The sequence below is a fragment of the Hetaerina americana genome, unplaced genomic scaffold (genome assembly GCF_022747635.1).
Source record: "Hetaerina americana unplaced genomic scaffold, ioHetAmer1.1.p SCAF_82, whole genome shotgun sequence".
Classification (NCBI taxonomy): Eukaryota; Metazoa; Arthropoda; class Insecta; order Odonata; family Calopterygidae; genus Hetaerina; species Hetaerina americana.
Genome location: NW_027287450.1, coordinates 890,001 through 907,342, shown reverse-complemented (window position 1 = coordinate 907,342; position 17,342 = coordinate 890,001). Strand labels below are relative to the sequence as shown.

The 17,342-nt window shown below is 41.2% G+C and overlaps 1 protein-coding gene across 3 annotated transcripts in view; it reads left to right on the top strand.

Annotated features, from left to right (window-relative positions):
- The window catches only part of LOC139698330 (sialin-like), a 122,478-nt gene that overhangs the window by 87,118 nt on the left and 18,018 nt on the right, over positions 1 to 17,342 (top strand). For all 3 annotated transcript variants that reach the window (XM_071597235.1, XM_071597233.1, XM_071597234.1), the window contains one exon: positions 9,858 to 9,987. In XM_071597235.1, coding sequence (XP_071453336.1) covers positions 9,858 to 9,987 — 130 coding nt within the window. The remainder of the gene's footprint in view (positions 1 to 9,857; positions 9,988 to 17,342) is intronic.

Below are 17,342 nucleotides of genomic sequence, written 5' to 3'. Positions count from 1 at the left end.
GAATGAAAAATAATAACCACTTGTCCAATTTAGGCATCATGAGATGATAGCAATAGGCTGTAATCCGTGTGACTTTTAGTTCTCACAAAGAGAATTCACAATTGTATTTTTCGTGACTGCGTGTTATCCTTCTTTTTATCTTAATGACTTTAGCAATTATCCTTATTTCTCTAAAATTACTTGTCGATTTTTTCCGCTCCTATTGCTTGTGACAAAAGCCTAAGTCACTACGCATGAAAGTTCGCCATTAATTCATCCTTTCATTTGTTGGTAAATTTTGAGTTGATCTTCTTAGCAAATTTAATTAGTAAATTTTATGAGGATATATTCGATCTTTTTCTATGACATTTCCTTGCCAAAATATTTTCATTTGCATTTCATTAACAAAACCTTCAGTAGAGTGTTTTTTATTGAGCGCGATTGAAAGAATTTTCTCCATCTCTTTAGCTAATGTATTCAAATTTAAAAGTTTTCCAGTGTGGTTATTTATAATTGAAAAATCTCTGAACCACGCGAATGTATAGATATAACAGTTTAGACTTCTCCATAAATTCTTAGCACGATTAGAAAATTCTCCCTATCGAAGGTCGAGCTCATCAAATTGACGATGACGATCTTTTTAAATCCAAACTATTGGCACAAAGCTATATTACATTTCTATAAAGTTAATGGTAATGGCTAAAGGTAATAATATCCATTGGCATGGTTAAAAACCCATCGTAAGCAGGTCCCGAGATTATTACTATGATTTCACTGGATCAAAATTCTCTCGAAAGTATAAGTGCGATTTCACCATATTTATCAAAGATACCATACAATTTGAAATTAATTATATTTATTTTCTGCTGGGTGAATGAAGACGAGATGTTTGTACAAGTTAATCGCTCAGCTTAGGATCATAGGAAGACACAATGTTCAGAAAGAGACATTCAACTTCATTGTCTCTTTAAATATTTGAAATATTAAATTATATAAAAAATGTTTTTATTGAAATGTAGCCATAGCTGAGGAAAACGCATCGTTAATTTAAAACTATAAAGAGTACGTAGGAGTCTAGAATGGAGTGTGTACATCTGATTTTAGTGCTGGATAGCCGGAATCTCGCGGATGAACCTGGGAGCTTGCCCGAGTGATGCAATGATTGGGGCTTCATTTGAACAGAATTTGGGTTGAACTGAAAATCATTCCTCCAAATGTAATTACATTTTCTGGCACGTGCACGCTATTGAAAAGTATTTTTATGTTCGGGAAAATTGAAGCGGGTAAAATTTTAGGAATGGTAACCTAATTGTTGATGCGGATATTGAGGGCGTGTGGTGCATTGGGCAGCGCAGGAGGCGTGTCAATTCAGTTGTTGGGGAGTTGTGAGAGGGAGTCGAGTGGGATAGGAGAGAAATTGCGAGTTGCGAGTGTATATCCCTCCCTTCCCAACTAATTAGTTCTCCACCGCCCCCTCCACCCCCTCGTGCACCTCTCTCGTGCGCCGCCCGTGGCGATTCCGGTCTTTCGGATCGGCGAAAGCAATCAGTCACCGCTAACGTTATCTCTCTCCTCCCCCACTCGATTCTCCCTGCATCACTCCAACGGGGTCTCGTTGCTCAAAATGCAACAAGTCGCTTGCGAATAAAACACCAGCCGGAAATGTGAGTTAAAGTTAATCCTTTAATCAGATTTTGAGAAATTCAGCGACCTATTAAGCGATTTCGGATTTATGGTAAGCAAAGACTGAGCGCAATGAAAGGATGTCAAACTTACTAATGATTTCCGAGAATCAGGGAACAGGGAAAGAGGCCTGGAGTGGGGGGTCGAGTCCCCTCGGGGTTGGTTAATAAAAGGCCGCTCCAGTCCTTGCCCACGGTGTCCGGGCGTTCGCTTGCCTGGGCACCCCTCGCACGCTCCACACTGCCCTGCGCCCCGCCGCGCCGCGCCCCCACGCCCCGGCGGACCCCTCTGCTTCACTATCTTTTCCACCGATTCCTCCTCCTCCTCCCGATCCCACCGACTCCTAGGTGACCCGAGCCGCCGCTGCCCCGCACGCTTTTGAAATCATGCTTATTTTTCCGTGACAACCCCCGTGGGAGGAAGGAAAAGGGTCTTCTTTTGTCGAAGAAGGTCACCGCCGGGATGGTCCTTAATGCCATGCAAGAGTCCTTTATTCGTGCCCTTTCTATCTTTACATTAGCTTGCCAATATAAATATATTAAATACATGTTTTATTCCTTGCCATGATAAATGTGATTGTGCCACCGAAATATTAAAAAAAACAAACTCTGTCTCTTTTCATAGTGTTCCGAAGTATTTCATACCATCGCCACGGTTACAACTGGCCTTATATTATCTTTTGTGAACATATTTCGTGAAAGGTTATCTGTATATTTTATATATATATATATATAAATGGGCTGACACAATATAACACAAAAAGAATAGAATAGCAACATTTAAAAGGACACTCACACGGTAAATTGTTCGAGCTTTCGGCCCTCTCAGAGGCCTTCTTCAAGTGAGACTCACTTAAAGAAGGCCTCTGAGACTTGTCTCACTTGAAGAAGGCCTCTGAGAGGGCCAAAAGCTCGAACAATTTACCGTGTGATGGTCCTTTTACATTTTGCTATTCTATTCTATTTGTTTTATATTGTGTCAGCCCATTATTGTGCCGCTCGTGTGAGTTTTTCCGTACAATCGTTATATATATATATATATATATATATATATATATATATATATATATATATATATCCCTCCCCGGACTACAACCTTGACGTGGTGGAAGGGCTTGTGCGTTCCGATGACCCCTAGAGCTGTGCTGGCGGGAGTAATAAAAATTGCTCCTGGTAGGGTCACCCATGCCAGATAGGTCGAAGGTTAGGAGCCAAACGAAAGGTAGTCCACGCAGCGTCTGTTCCTCGAGGAGGCGGCTGCAATGGCGTCTGACCCCAGTGGGGCGGCCAGTAAGTGATGGTGTCACGTTAAAAACACTATTGAGGAAGGCAACAGGACACCACCTCAATAATCATTCCCTAGAAAAATATGATGGACAATAGAGATATTTTGAGTCCTGGCAACCACGGGGCTCGGCCCAATCGGCCGTGTGTCGTGCCCGGCAGCGGGGGAGGCAAGGCTTCCGCGGTCGTCATCCCACGAAACCCTTGCAAGGGAAAACCAGCAGCAGCAGGACAGAAGACGCAGGAGAAGAAAACCAAATTAGCTAGAATAGGAACGTGGAATGTTAGGACTATGATGAGACGAGGGAAATCAGAGAATATTAAGCGAAAGATGGCAAAGGGAAATATAGATATTTTAGGTCTATGCGAGGTGAGACGGAAGGATAGTGGGGATTACGGGAGTGATAATTATGGAATAATATATAGCGGCGGGGACGAGAGCCAACAGGGGGTTACCAATGTATTAAATAAAGAGATAGGAAGAAGCGTAGTCAACATAGAGCAGGTAACGGATAGAATACTAATAGTGGAGATAAAAGCAGAACCGACGAACTTAGTTATTATTCAGGTATACATGCCACCGAGCAACCATAAGGAAGAAGAGGTCGATAGGATATACGATCAGTTAGAGGACATGATCGCGTGTGTTCATGCAGGGAAACATTTGATAGTGATGGGGGGATGGAATGCGACGGTAGGCGAAGGAAGAGATGGTGATAAGGTGGGGGACTACGGTTTAGGCACGAGGAATGACCGCGGGGAGAAAGCAGTTGAGTTCTGCAGGAGACAGGGGTTAGTCATCACCAACACTTGGTTTAGACACCACAAAAGACGCAGGTATACATGGAAAATGCCAGGTGACTCAGGAAGATATCAGCTAGATTTTATCCTGGTTAGACACAGGTTTAGGAACAGTGTGATTAATTCGCACAGCTTCCCGGGAGCGGATGCGGACTCAGACTACAATTTAGTTGTTATGAAATGTAGCGTACGTTTCAAAAAGATAAGGCAGGGGTGGCGAGTTAGAAAATGGAATGTAGAAGCACTAAATGGGTTGAAAAGGAAGGAATACAAACAGGCGGTAGAGAAAATCATGGAGGATGGTAAAGGGCTTATAACTATCAAAGAAAAATGGGAAATGATCAAAAAAGGGTTGTCTAAAGCCGCAAAAGACACTATTGGAACCGTTAACGCTAAAAGGACTAGGAAACAATGGATCACGGATGAGATGATTACAAAGATGGATGAGCGGCGAAAATGGAAGAATATAAATACAGAATTAGGCAAAATGAAGTACAAAGAATTGAACAATAAATTGAGGCGGGCAACAAATAAGGCAAAAGACGTATGGTGGAAGACGCAGTGCGAGGATATGGAAAGTCTGCAGAGGAAGGGTGAAATCGGTGCGCTGTACAGCAAAGTTAAATCGTTATCGGGAAGTAAGAAAGGAAGAGCTATGCTAACAGTTAGAGATAAGGCGGGTAAGGTAATAGTTGACGCAGGAAAGATCCAAGAGAGATGGAAGGAGTATATAGAAGAACTGTATAGTAAAGAACTCAGACCAAAAAAGTTAGACATTGAAAAAGAAAATGACGTAGAGGAAGACAGCTTAGGTCCAGGCATACTAGACAATGAGATAGAAAGGGCATTAAGGGAGATGAAACTAAATAAGGCCGTGGGGGTAGATAACATTCCCGTGGAACTTTTAAAATGCTTAGGAAAATGTGGGAGGAAGAGGCTATATGGGCTGATCCGTAGTATTTATGAGGAGGGAATCTGGCCGGAAGACTTTGTGAGAGCAGTTTTAGTTCCGATTCCGAAAAAGGTAAAGGCCACGTCATGTGAGGACTATAGGACAATTAGTTTGATATCCCACGCAGCTAAAGTTGTTCTCAGGATCATAAACAAAAGGATAGAGAGTAGGGCAAATGATTACTTAGGGGATGATCAGTTTGGGATTAGGAAGGGGAGAGGTACGCGTGAGGCCATTGCAGTAATGAGATTATTAATCGAGAGGAATATAGAACACAACCAGGAGGTATTTGCCTGTTTCGTAGATTTCGAAAAAGCGTTTGATAGAGTGAACTGGGAAAAACTAATGAGTATATTGCAGAAAATAGGAATAGATTGGAGGGAAAGGAGGCTAATCCGCAACCTGTACATGTCTCAGACTGTTCAGGTGCGGGTGGGAAACGGGGAGTCAGGATGGGCAGTGTTAGGAAGGGGTGTAAGGCAGGGTTGCCCATTATCACCGTTGCTGTTCAACCTGTATGCAGAGGAAATGATCAAAGAGGCATGGGAAGAACTCGAGGTAGGAATGAAAGTGGGCGGGGGATTCGTAAAATCTGTTAGGTTTGCTGATGACCAAGCTTTGGTTTGTCAGTCAGCCAAGGGGTTGCCAGCATTGCTGAGTGAATTGGAAATTCAGTGCGACAGGTATGGGATGAGAATCAATATTAATAAAACAAAGGTTATGCGATTTTCTAGAAAGAAAAAGGCCAAGCTTAACATTAGAATAGGAGGGCAAAAACTAGAGCAGGTAGAACAGTTTACGTATCTCGGTAGTGTTTTGGACCAACACGGTCAAAGTAGTAGGGACGTAAGGAGAAGAATTGCGCTAGGCAAAGAGGCTTTCACAAGGAGGAGGGAGTTGATGACGGGGACTTTAAGTAAGGATGTTAAGAAAAGACTAGTAAAAACTTTGATATGAAGCGTAGCTATGTACGGCGCGGAAACGTGGTCATTGAAGCAGGAGGATAGACGTAGACTGGAGGCTTTTGAAATGTGGGTGTGGAGAAGAATGGAGAAGGTGAAATGGACAGACAAGAAAACAAATGAGGAAGTACTTGGTATGGTGGGCGAAGAGAGGGGTTTGTTGGGAGCAATCGTATGGAGGCAGGAAAAGTGGATGAAGGGGGTGTTGACCAGCAGTGGGATTTTGAAGGCCGTGATAGAGGGTAGAATGTTGGGCAAAAGAGGAAAGGGAAGGAACAGAATAGGGATGTTGGACGGGATGAAGGGAGGAAGAAAGTACTCAGAGATGAAGAGGGACCTGATATAGAGTAGGATGATGGATTTTGTGTTTTGCTAGGAGTAATAAAATATTTGTTTGGTAGTTGTGTCCATCAAAAAACCTACCTTAACCGGTAGATTACCTTAAAAAAAATATATATATATATATATATATATATACAGGGTTGCACCCAAAAGTGGTAGGACTGATTTTCTCTGGCGCGAACGGTGGAGGGGGGTCTGCCTGGCAGGGTAAGGTAGAGGGGGCTCTTAGCAACAGACCGACACTAACCTCAGTCGCCTGCGGGCTGTCGTTGAGTGAGGATACCGTTTTTAGTGAAGCAAGTTTTTTGTCCGCGTCGAAAAACAAAATGAATCTGAATTTAGAGCAACGTTATTCCGTGAAGTTTTGTGCGAAACTCGGGAATACGGCAACTGAGACGCTCGATATGATCAAGCAGGCTTATGGGGACACTGCCTTAAGCCGTTCCACAATATTTTAGTGGCACAAGTTGTTTAAAGAGGGTAGGGAGCTCGTTGAAGACGACCATCGCTCCGGACGGCCGTCGACGGCAAGAACCGACACGAATGTGGACAGAGTGAGGACACTGCTGAACACAGACCGACGCTTAACCAGTGAAGAAATTGCTGACCAGTTGGGTCTGTCTGCATCCAACATCCAACGCATTATTTCACAGGATTTGGCCATGCGCAAGGTGTGCGCCAAGATGGTGCCGAAAATTCTGAGTGTCGACCAACAGGCAACGCGTGTGCGCATTTCCGAAGAAGTGTTAGCCAATTTTCACCGAGATGAACATTGTTTGGACAATGTGATAACTGGTGATGAAACATGGGTTTTTCAATATGACCCCGAAACGAAAAGACAATCCGCGGAATGGCACACTTCCGCGTCCCCACGTCCAAAAAAGGCTCGCATGAGCGAACCAAAAATCAAAAAGATGTTGATTGTGTTTTTCGACCGTCATGGAGTGGTTCACAAGGAGTTTGTCCCACCAGGGGAGGCTGTGAATGCGAATTTTTACGTGCAGGTGCTCACCCGCCTCCGAGAACGCGTGAAAAGAGTCCGATCGGCCATCGCAAACTGCTGGGTGCTTCATCATGACAACGCACCCTGCCATGGCGCGCTCGTCGTCAGACAGCTCCTGGCCAAATACGGCGTTGCCACGTTGCCACAACCGCGCTATTCTCCCGATCTGGCACCACCGGATTTCTCCTTCTTCCCCCTGATGAAAAGACGGCTCAAGGGACGACGTTTTGACTCGATAAATGCCGTTCAAGAGACTTCGACGAGGGTCATCAACGGCATCCCCAAAGAAAATTTCCAGCGGGCGTACGGGGAATGGGAGCAACGTTATACTAAGTGTGTAGCAGCTCAAGGAGCATACTTTGAAGATTATTAAGTCGATGTAAGTATATCGTCAATAAAATTCTTGTAAAAATATCAGTCCTACCACTTTTGGGTGCGACCCTGTATATATCTTCGAAATAGAACGCTCTTCGGCGACGTAAAAATATGTGAACACACTGCTATAGATTTTTAAAACGTAGAAACACAAAGAAAGGACACTCACTTCTGTAGAATCGGATTCTGATGATGACGGCCGTGCCGTCGAAGCTTCAAAACTACCTACAGGTATGTCAGTGTCCTTTTTTGTGCTTTTATGTTTTAAAAATCCATATCAGTCTTTTTTATATTATCTATATATATTTATATATATATTATTTATATGTGGGTCGCGGTAGTCCATTGGGTAGAGCGTTGGACCCGGGACCGCTGACCGGAGGGTCCCGGGTTCCCGGGCAAGGCACCCGGGTACCTGCAGCTCCCCCCAAGCTAAAGTGATTTTTCGGGTACCAGGTCTTCCCTTCCTATATACAGGGACGCACCCAAAGGTGGTAGGACTGATATTTTTACAAGAATTTTATTGACGATATACTTACATCGGCTTAATAATCTTCAAAGTATGCTCCTTGAGCTGCTACACACTTAGTATAACGTTGCTCCCATTCCACGTACGCCCGCTGGAAATTTTCAGTGGGGATGCCGTTGATGATCCTCGTCGAAGCCTCTTGAACGGCCTTTATCGAGTCAAAACGTCGTCACTTGAGCTGTCTTTTCATCAGGGGGAAGGAGAAGAAGTCCGGTGGTGCCAGATTGGGAGAATAGGGCGGGTGCGGCAACGCCGTATTTGGCCAGGAGCTGTCTGACGACGAGCGCGCCATGGCTCCCATTTTCGGCACCATCTTGGCGCACACCTTGCGCATGGCCAAATCCTGTGAAATAACGCGTTGGACGTTGGATGCAGACAGACCCAACTGGTCTGCAATTTCTTCACTCGTTAAGCGTCGGTCTGTGCTCAGCAGTGTCCTCACTCTGTCCACATTCGTGTCGGTTCTTGCCGTCGACGGCCGTCCGGAGCGATGGTCGTCTTCAACGAGCTCCCTACCCTCTTTAAACAACTTGTGCCACTCAAATACTGTGGAACGGCTTAAGGCAGTGTCCCCATAAGCCGGCTTGATCATATTGAGGGTCTCAGTTGCCGTCTTCCCGAGTTTCGCACAAAACTTCACGGAATAACGTTGCTCTAAATTCAGATTCATTTTGTTTTTCGACGCGGACAAAAAACTTGCTTCACTAAAAACGGTATCCTCACTCAACGACAGCCCGCAGGCGACTGAGATTGGTGTCGGTCTCTTGCTAAGAGCCCCATCCACCTTACTCTGCCAGGCAGAACCCGCTCCACCGCTCCGTTCGCGCCAGGGAAAATCAGTCCTACCACTTTTAGGTGCGACCCTGTGTGTATATATATATATATATATATATATATATATATATATATATATATATATATATATATTTCTAGGGATATATATATATATTTATATATATTAAAAAAATTTATATATAGGGATATATAAACATATATGACTATATATGTATATATATAGTCATCTTGCATGCAGTGGGTAATATTTCCCAATATAAGTCCAACCGCGACTACCATAGTCTCAAGGACCTGCAATGTCCTACACTAGCCATTTAACAGTACACAATACCTCATGGGCCCAAAGCTTGGTAGGCCAAATTTATTTTGAAAACATCCCCATGAAATCAAACACGAAAAGAGATCACCTGTTTTCAAGCGAAAGCTGTTCATCCTATTAAAAAAATAATATGCTCTATTCTGTAAATGAATTTCTGTAATTGCCAGGGCACATCAATTTAGGTTTAACCAAAAAATATGTAAATATAGTAGTTAATGGGTTTGTATATGTATGCAGGTATATATAGCAATTTTTTCTAAAATTTTGAATTTTATTTTTATGTGGCATGTCCTATGTTTGTGTATGAGTCAAGATGTACCAAATGTCCGGGCTAATATATGCATTGTTATGATTATTATTTGCTATTCTCACAGCATCCCGAAATCCGATTTCGTTTTACCTAATCCCAATCAAATTTCCAACAGATAAAATAGGGGGAAGGGAAAATTGAGATACTTACGGCCTCTATTCAGACTGACTGTATTAAACAATATTTTCTTAGGCCGCAAAGGCTTTCTACGGCTTAAGAAATTTTGATTTGTCAGATAACATAGTGCATATATTATAAAAATTAGTAAGTTATATAAATGCGACCCCTGAACTTGTCGGAAAATCGTACGTGATAGTGGAAAAGTATCCTTTTTCTTTGATTTCCTGCATTTTGCACTGCATGGGCTGAGCTCAGATTGAATCCCGCCTTTGCTTCATCTCTTCCCTCTTGATTCATGTGGCCTAATTATCCTTTGGGCTAACTGAAGTATAAACTAATTTTGGGGTCTAAAAATTAATTAAAATTGCTCTAGATATTTACACGATGAAATTAATTTCTTTCAGGACGGGGTGCTTTCATATCTTCCATTCCTCGGGCATTTACTTTGTGCTGTCCTGCTCGGGAAGCTTGCTGATCACTATAGGGCTCATCTGGTATCCACCACTACTGTTAGAAAAATCCTCGTCTACATATGTAAGAATAATTTTTGTAATTTATCTCTTGTCCTCTTAATACCAATGTTAGTTTATTATTATTTTTAATTCGCTCGCACTCTAAACATATGATTAAAGCCCGAATGTTTAATTCGGTAAGTATTTAGAATATTAAATCGAGTCATGGACTTCTTAGAGTGGACCTTCTTGGAATGTCCCATCCGTGGGCAATTCTGTGAAGATGGAACCCACGGTCTTTGTGCAGGTACTTGCCAGGGCGCGGTGGGATGGACATGCATTTTTGTTGACCAGCTCAAATGAAAACGGGAGGGACGGACTTTGCATGTGTCAATATCATGTGCAATGCACTCATAAGGGATTAGGTGGTTACTGAAATGTTCCAAGCTTCATCGTGGGCATCTGAAGCTTAACATTTGAGTGATATAAATGACCACAATGGCAAAAACAATTTACCGAACCAAAATCATGATTCCAATTTTTAAAACTTCCTTCCATCACACTTCTGAGAAAACCATTGAATAAAATATTTTAACTAATGTACACGCATATAAACTCTTCCGCAGCTTAAATGAAATTCTTATTTCTCTTATTTGGTATATTTCCCCTCTTTTATTTTATTCTATTATTATGATATTATATTTATTTTTTATATTTTATTTATTGTATTATATTTTTTATTATATTTTATTTATCATTATTGTATATAATTTATTGATTTTGTTTTTATCATCTGCCATCATTATTATATTTCGAAGCCTCTCTGTTTTTCGTTCGTCTGTTCTGCCATATCAATCGATCGATTATGGAGGAAACACTTAGTCGATTTCAACAATATTGACGTCTCTTTGTCGCAATAAACTCAAGGTTCCACAAATTAGAGTCTGAAATCATCGGTTGGCCACTTCTATGTGAGGAATTGTGCGAGGATGGTCCCAGAAGTACCCGACCCATCAAAGGAAACACAAATATTTTGGAAAAAAATGTATTTATTCTTCAACATAATCTCCTTTCGGCTCTAAACACTTTTCCCAGCTATGTTCAATGAGATTGATGCCCTTTTTTTACTAAGAACTGCCTTGCTCCTCAAAATAGCCATTAACTGCCGACATCACTCCTTCACGGTTGGAAAATCTTTGACCACCGAGCCATTTTTTCAAGTTTACGAGCAGAAAATAATCCGAGGGGCGCTAAATCTGGCGAATGGGGTGCATGAGGTAGCAATTCAAAATTTAATTCATGAATTTTGGCAATTGCAATAACGAAGGTCTGAGCTAGTGCATTGCCATGATGAAACGACACTTTCTTCTCAGCCAAATGCGGCCGCTTTTGTTTGATTTATTTGCTTAAACTTTGCAATAAGTTCGCATAATACTCGTCGTTGATAGTTTTTCCTTTTTCAAGATAGTAAATTAAAATTTTCCCACGTGCATCCTAAAAAACCGACGCCATGGCATTGCTTGCAGATGAAACGGTCTTTGCCTTCTTTGGAGGCGGTTCTCCTTTTTGAATCCATTGTTCTGATTGTTATTTTGTCTCGGATGTGTAGTAATGGACCCATGTTTCATCCATGGTTATGAAACGGCGCAAAAATTCTGCTTTGTTGCTGTGAAACTTTGCTCAACACTCAATTGAAACATCTTGACGACACTGGTTTTGCTCGAGTGTGAGTAAACACGGCACCTATCTTTCACACAACTTTAATTTTCATTTAATATGCAATGTACCGCACTTTTTGAAATGACCCATATGTCTGCTAGCTCGTGAACTTAAAGTAGACGATCGTTTAGCATCACTTTAAGGATTTTCATTACCGTTTTTGGAGTCGTCACCTCATTTGGTCGACCAATGCGATGCTCGTCTTGACAGCTCGTTTAAACTCTGATACCCAATATTTTACTATTATGAACGAAGGAGTAGGCTCACCCCGAGTCTCGTAGAATCCAGTTCAGCTTTTATATTGGATGGGCTGAGGCCTTTCTAATAAAAGTATTGCATCACATAATAATGAGCAATTTTCTCCATTTTCACAAATTCACTAAAAATGTTACTATTGATGGCTGCCAAACAAATACTAAACAACATGGCGTCTTCAAACTGGAAACATATGCTTTATAGAACGTAATTTCCAATACAGTGAAATATTTCAAAAAACTACCGCCATCTCCAGGTCAGGCCGGGTACTTATGGGACCACCCTCGTATACTCGTAGCGCCTCATTCTGTGAATCTTTTTTCACATAATAAGCTCCCTTCTTGGATGCGGATCCTTCAACAATCATCGATGTCTTTTTCAGTAATGGTATTCCTCGGGCGCGTTCTTTGCGGAGATCGATATCTTGAGATGAACATTAGCACGCTTTCTGATAGTGTCAGTGGTTTTCGTACGCGACTTTAGTGTAGCCAAAATCTCTATACATATGGATCTCCATGCTGTCGTCTTCGTCTTTGAGATTGCTTACTTACGGGAAATGCATGTATTTACGTAATATTAAATCGTAAATGTAATGTACAAATTGATTAAAGAATTCACAGGAGCTATATGCTGATTCACATGTAACAGGACGTGAGATTGTTAGCCTGAGGATATTTTCTGCCTTTCCATGAGAAATAATAAGACCAAGAAATGACAGGAAGATCAAATATGCCAAATATGGATAAAATAAACTAGAGTAAAATGCTTCAGCTTGGAGACTGTTATTGAAATCGAGCATCGCATCCTGCGCGTACAGCTTTTCAGTTAAAAACCAGATATTTCATGATCTCGTGTGGGTGAGATTCACACATTCGCAGGGCCAGGGGGGGGGGGGCAGTTCGTTTTTCTGTACCAACTGTGATTTCACAGGAAGATCGGTACCCGAGAATTACACAGCTTAGGAGAAGCTGAAGGGGGCCGGAGGCACCCCCAGGAATGGAACCCATTCAATGTATTGTAAATCAATTCAATAAATGCCTAAGTGGGCAATCTAGGACTCACCATATAATTAGTTTCTCTTCTGATAAGTAAACATTCCCTAGATCTATTTCCGCCGAACTTCGATCGTGAAAAGCGTGCTATTACCTTTCATGTACAAGATTTCATATATTAACTTGGTATTGCCCATTCTCTAGTTCATGCCTCAGAAATCATGGGAACGTTTAATTGCTGTGCGTTTGTACGTTCAAATGTGATATTAGGTCTCTTAGGTTAACTGACCAATTAACAAAATAAAAAATGAAAAAAATGAATGTGCCTTAGTATGAATTTATGATAAATGCCAATTAAAAGCGAATAAAAGAGTTGGCGAAAGAGAAGACGAATCATCTCCGAGAATTAAACAGACGCCTCGATTTTTTAATTGAAATAGTCGAGGCTGACTCTAAAGTGGTTGATTCGGTTCAGTATTCTAAGTTATCATACGTACCACTAATTTCTTATTATTGTGTCCGTTTATGCGTGAAACTTTCGGGCTTACAGACGAATCGTGGGTACGAGTCACTGATTCAAATGTCAGAAACTGATGCAATACTGCTTCAATCACTTCCCAGTAGGGATCGCACGTCCTATATATTTCATCCGACGAAGGGAACTTATAAACGTGACGTTTCAAACGCAGGGCGTAACGATTCGTAAAATTTATCAAAATGAAATTAGAATTACAACGATGGTCGCAGGTAGGCGATCATTAAAGGAATGTATTAGGGATTAAGCGCTGATTATTAAAAAAACGATAAAAACTCTTGTGGGAGGTTTATATGTGAATTCCGGTCAACCACTCGCAATGAGATCCCGCGATTATATAATTAAAATCAATCAAAATACCTGCGTGTGAAAAAACATAAGTATTACGCAGCAAACAGTAGATATTGCTGCCCTTCATTCCTCCTCAACAAATACTATTTACCTTACTCCCTTTAGTTCCTTATGCCGTCACATTCATCTTTATCTGACATACGTGTCTAATTTTTACTAGCTCTTCCTCATCGGATCTCAATCTGCCATTTTGTTTTCTGTTCCGAGTCAAAGGGATCCATTCCGTCCAAATCTGATTCTTATTTTACCTAGAATTCTCCTTTTCTTCTCCTTCTCTCCTGCGTATTCCCTCGCCTCTCTTTTTATCCGTTCGTGTAAATTCAGCATCCGCATTAATTATTAGGCTTCGACGGATCTTGTTCTCCCATGCGACGCTTTTCCAATAATGGCCCTCCACGTTGATCCTCTGAGTGCGGCCGCGCACACAAATGCTCCCTCACAGTCTCCTCCTCCCTTGCTCCGAGGGCATCATTTGGAGCGAAGGCCTCTCCACCTTCTAGGCTATAGTTATAATCGTGGAAACCCCTTTATACCCCGCCATGCCTCCATTCGGGCCATCTGAAGGACTACGCATGTTACATTTGCTTAGCACAAAGTCTGCATTCTGCTTCCCTCCTCTGAATTCATGGGTTTTAGTTTAATTCCATTGATCGTCCCAATCTTTCCCTAAAGCCCTAAGTCAATGCATCAATGGGTTTCTTAAAGGTCCTTTCACGTGATTGCGATTCAAATGGCGAATGGAGGATTATCAATTTTTCTCCACTGGTCTCTCTATTCCTTGAATTCACTTTGATTTCTTTCGAATAATTTTTTTGCCTATTCATTTGGCTTTCGCATCATTATTTGGCGCACAGCTCTGGTTGGAGGCAACATCCTGACTGAGCGTCTTTTTTCGTATTCGTGAGGACTTGTTAAGCTTCTAATTTATTTGCAGGTGACCACTTTTTTTTGCACGAAGCCTGAATGCGTAGCAGCCGTACCATTGAACAAAAAACATCCTGCCACCCCACATCTGCTGGTATTATAATAATGAATGGGAAATAACGATTTAAAAGACCGATGAAGAGTGTACTCATGTCACACTGTTTAAAAAGGTTTTGCTTTTCCGAAAACGGTTAGGATGTTGTTGTATTTTGAGACGATTAGCGAGAGATAATTGAAGTGATGTTTGAAGATACCAAACAAACTACGAGAGTGCTCTTCATCCAAGGAATGGAAATAATAAGCTGCTTATCTGAAAGCAAACTATGAGAAAATTTCCGTCACAAATTTGGATCCCTTGCTTAGGCGGAACATCAGGGTAAAAGCGCAATTTTTTTCAAAATATTTACTTAAAAAATCAAGGTATTTATATATATCTTATTTTGAGGGGGAAACGTGCTGCTTCAAATGGTAATTATATTGCGACAGAATTCATCTTTCTATGATCATTTGAAATGCACATTTCTCTATGGAATATAGCATTTTTTATTTCATACTCAGGGATAGTTGTAGAACTTTAAATTGACGCTAGGTGAAATCTCATTCTTTTAGTTGATGTGCCCAAATTCGCCTTAAATAGGTACTTAATTTCAAATGGATGAACCCTATCAAATACCTTTGCTCGTAATAAAAGATGGAAGAGGTGAAGTAGAAGAGAGTTGAGAAGGAAAGAGACACACTGCTCGCATACTGCGGGAGTCAGGTTGAAATCGTATGATGGTTAAGTAAAGGGAGTCAGGTTGAAATCGTATGGTAAAGTTGAAATCGTATGATTTCAACTTTACCTTCGAAGTGATACTTTAATCGCAGTTGTGGAGTGGTCACTGCGGGTAATTTCTGTGGAATCGTTCCAGGTAGGTATTTACATCTGCTCGGATAAGGTCACTCGACTTCTAGTGTTGACCATTTCACATTTTCTGAACTAATCTTCAGCGACACTTTTCATTTTGCACGGTAGTGTCACGGCTGCTATGAACACCATCCACGGATCGGTCTCATCCAGACGGCCGTCCGACACTGCCTTCGACGAGGCGTATCTGCATGCGAGCGCGTGTGCACTCGAAATCTCGGAAACTATTTCTCTTCTCTGCGACGAGACTCTCCTCGAAACATTTGCCCGCGAGCATGTCGAAAGTCTACGTACCCACCTCACTTGCGTTATCGTGCTCGCGCTCCCTAAAACACGAGCATTCACGGCAAGCGGTGTGTACCGTAGTGCGCTCGTTGTGCTTTAAAGCATGCGATCGATCTATTGGCGGGATCCACAATATTAGCACTCGGTGCCGGGAGTGGGGCCTCCAGGTAATCCTGAAACGAATGCGCAGCGATGCGTTTCCGGGATAATTAATCCATTTTCCTTGCATCTTTAGATTTGGAAGGATGGATGCAAGCAATAAGTACACGATCAAATACTTTGATGTCACACTTTCATCGGACTTGTCGAGGAAACACGTTACAAACATCTGTGACTGAATATGAAGTAACATATGAAAAGTGACTGAATGTCAAATAAGTTTACGAGGAAATCGACGAACGGGAACGTAGCAATCATTTTTCAATCCGAAAGTTTGTTTGCTACGCAGTGATTGCCATTCGGATAGCTTGTTTTTATTCACTTCGAGTTAATTTTAAGTATCATAATTGCTCTTTTTACTGTTAAAACTGCTAATCAACTGAAATTGCTCCCTGAGAGTATTATTTTGCTGTAAACCTTTTAACCGAGAAAGCAACTGTTACTCGCAAAACCAGGTGTTATAATATCCATGGCACTTGATCGACCGATGACCGTGAATGGTGGGCCTAAGCGGAAATCCCGGGCAAATCCCTGAGGGCAAATCCGTTCTTATTGGTGAGAATATTAATATCATCCAAAGAATACTAGAAAATTATCAGTTAAAACTAATGGCTGCCCTTTAAGTTATTTAAATGAAGGAAAATTCTGGTTTTCATAGTCGCCTCAGCATTTATTTTATGAGAAAAAACATTGGAAATTGATGAATTCTATGGTTTTCGGCTGAACTTGATGTAACTTCACGATGAAAAGTAAATAATGACAACTTCGTAAGTCTCACTGATTTTGATTTTAAAAACGACCGGTTTCGCCGAATAATCTGATAATATCTGGGACCTTATGATATCGACTTTTCGACGGAACCGGTCGTTTTAAAAATCAAAATCAGTGGGACTTACGAAGTTGCTATTATTCACTTTTCATAAGACATTGACATGACAACATCGTATTCAGAGAGTAAATTTGCAATTTCAGCTATTTAAACGTTTGTCATCATAGAAATTATAAAATATGATAGAAAAAATAACTCAAATCTTAAATCTTGTGGAAATAGTTAAGAGAACTAATTCAATTTGACCGTTGCGATCTATATTTTAGTAAACGGGACGTAGGAAACTCAAAGGCTTAAATAAGACTTATCTGTGTGTGTATATATATATATATATATATATATATATATATATAATATATATATATATATTATATATACACACACAATATATAATAACTCTTGAAAGAGCTGAATAAGGAAAAAAGTTAAAAGCGTATATATTTTTTACACGAGGAAGTAGCAGGAAAGATTCCCTACGGCA